The sequence below is a fragment of the Propithecus coquereli genome, unplaced genomic scaffold, assembly GCF_000956105.1.
Source record: "Propithecus coquereli isolate 6110/MARCELLA unplaced genomic scaffold, Pcoq_1.0 Scaffold193, whole genome shotgun sequence".
NCBI lineage: Eukaryota > Metazoa > Chordata > Mammalia > Primates > Indriidae > Propithecus > Propithecus coquereli.
In genome coordinates this window covers 2214527-2216720 of record NW_012144190.1, presented here as the reverse complement: position 1 = coordinate 2216720, position 2194 = coordinate 2214527, and the positions used below count along the sequence as shown (strand labels likewise).

The following is a 2194-nucleotide window of genomic DNA, read 5'->3' as shown; positions in this document are numbered from 1 at the left end:
GCCCCAGGCCCTTCTCTTGGCGCTGCCCCCCACCCCTCAGGGCCACTTACCAATTTGAGTGAGAACTTTTGTTTCTGGGGATCTGACCCACAGGCGAGGATGGAGGTGGATTCAGCTGTGGAGGAACAGAATGAGCCGGCAAGGTTATAACCCACAGGGAAGGTCAGAGTCATCGTCGTCAAACTTCCCAGCAACGAGGTTCTTCTCCCGCTTTTTCTCGCTGTCAGTCCCCAGCTGTGCAGGAAGGGCCACCACAGCAGGCCCGGGACTGCTGTCAGGTCTGGGAACCGGGTTTTAGGCTCCCAGCATTCCCTGACTGATGAGAGGGGCTCACCGGGCCTGAACCGTTTGTGCAAACGATGTGGTTTATGCTGAACACCTGCTGTCCTTCTGGGAGGCTGGGATTTGGATACCTGTTAGGCAGAGGGGACGCTGAGCCTCTGATGAGCTTCCCTGGTGGACGATTCCCACACATTGTCACAACTTGTGGTGGGGGAGTTAAGTGCATCTGTGCCGAGTGGCTTCATCCAACAGTGACCCATATCCAATGATGGATTGAGAGAGACACAAAGGCCCAGCCATCCCAGCCCGACGCAGAGGCATGCTGAAGGGCCATTCTTGCTCCAGACCCCCGCAGGGTCAGCTGAGGCTGTCACTGGGCTGCACCGCGGCTCCACCTCTCCCTCTGCCCCACGTGCTTCCTTCCCCTCCCCTCCACAGGCTCCGTATAAACACCCGTGTGCTTGTCCCGCCAGAGCCCGCTTCCGGGAACCCACCACATCTCCAGCGCTGCGCTAAGTGTGGGCTTTCCGTGCATCCTCCTCATTTGACAGATGAGAAAATGAGGGAGCTAAAGCTTAGAGAGGCCAAGAAATGCCAGGCCGACCTGGGTTCAAATCCCAGCTCCTCTGTCTCTCAGCTCCTCTGTGTGACTTCCGGTGAGGTGCTAAACATCTCTGGGCCTCCATTTCCACGTCTATAAAACAGGAGTAACGAAGCCTACCCTGCGATGGGCTGCGAGCATTCGACAGGCCAGTAGGAACAATATAGTACCGCTAAGTGTGCGGCCAGAGCCGCACCACCCTCGATGCGCCTGGCTGAATCAACCCACTCACAGCCCCACAGCCCAGCATAAAGCCTGGTGCATCCGGATTGCTCAACATGTGGCAGCTTTTTAAAATACCCCCATAACTCCAGGGCCCCACAGCTGGTAAGTGGCAGCGCAGACTTGGCCCAGGTCTCACTCATTTGAAGCCCATGAACTGAACCATCATTATCTGTCCACCCTACTCACTCCTGTGTCCCTCCTTCCTTCCCTCTCACCATTCCCACCCTCCCTTAATCAAGGTTGGTATCACCTAAGAGGCTGAGCTAAGGGATGAGGGGGTGACCAAGTCCCCTAGAAGCCATCCTTGCCCCTTAAGAAGCTCCAGCTGGAACAGGGCTGGGACCCGGTTCTACACATTCAAGGCCAAGGATACTCTGAGCCCAGCAGAAGAGGGCAGAGTGTGCAGGGCACAGATCTCGGGGACAGAGGATCCTTTCTGGCTGTGGGAGGGGACTTGGGGGATCATCAAGGGGTGTCCTGGAGCTGGCTGGGACATCATGGCCAAGAGCCTGCTCCTCACAGGAACCCGGGTGTAACAGCAGTACCTGTCTCACAGGGTAGGCATGAGGTCAGACGACAATGCGTACACGTCTGGCACTCGGAAGCAGGCAGGAAAAGCTGGTGATTTAAATACAGTTTTCCTGCACTGTTTTGCAGATTGTAAAGAGTTTTTCTCTTCCACTTTTCTAACTGACCCTCCCACTAACAGCCTGGAGAGCTGTTTGGGCCACTTTCATTGCAGAAGGAACTAAGGGAGGCCAGACTGGGGCAAGGGCCCCAGCAGAGACCAGGGCTGCAGACTCTGTGATCTAGGGTGACCCCTGCTTGACACAACAACCCCTTCCACACAACATGGAACATCTCTGGCAAATGCAGACCAGAGCATGGCAGGCAGGCAGGCCGGCAGGTGGGAGCTCTGCTTGCCAAAGGAAGGGCAATATTGAACTTGCAGCAAGAATGCTCTTCTGGACCGATCCTAACCATAACAACCACAGAAAGCGCTTATACAGCACTTGCTATTTTCCCAGGCATCGTTCTACTCATTTACCTCTCCCAACAACAGCTGTGTGAGGTTGGTAGCGTTAC

General features: G+C 55.7%; 1 protein-coding gene across 2 annotated transcripts in view; it reads right to left on the bottom strand.

The window, feature by feature from the left end:
* Positions 1–2194, bottom strand: part of VRK3 (vaccinia related kinase 3) — a 48571-nt gene that overhangs the window by 31873 nt on the left and 14504 nt on the right. For both annotated transcript variants that reach the window (XM_012643107.1, XM_012643108.1), the window contains exon 6: positions 51–115. In XM_012643107.1, the coding sequence (XP_012498561.1) occupies positions 51–115 (65 nt within the window). The remainder of the gene's footprint in view (positions 1–50; positions 116–2194) is intronic.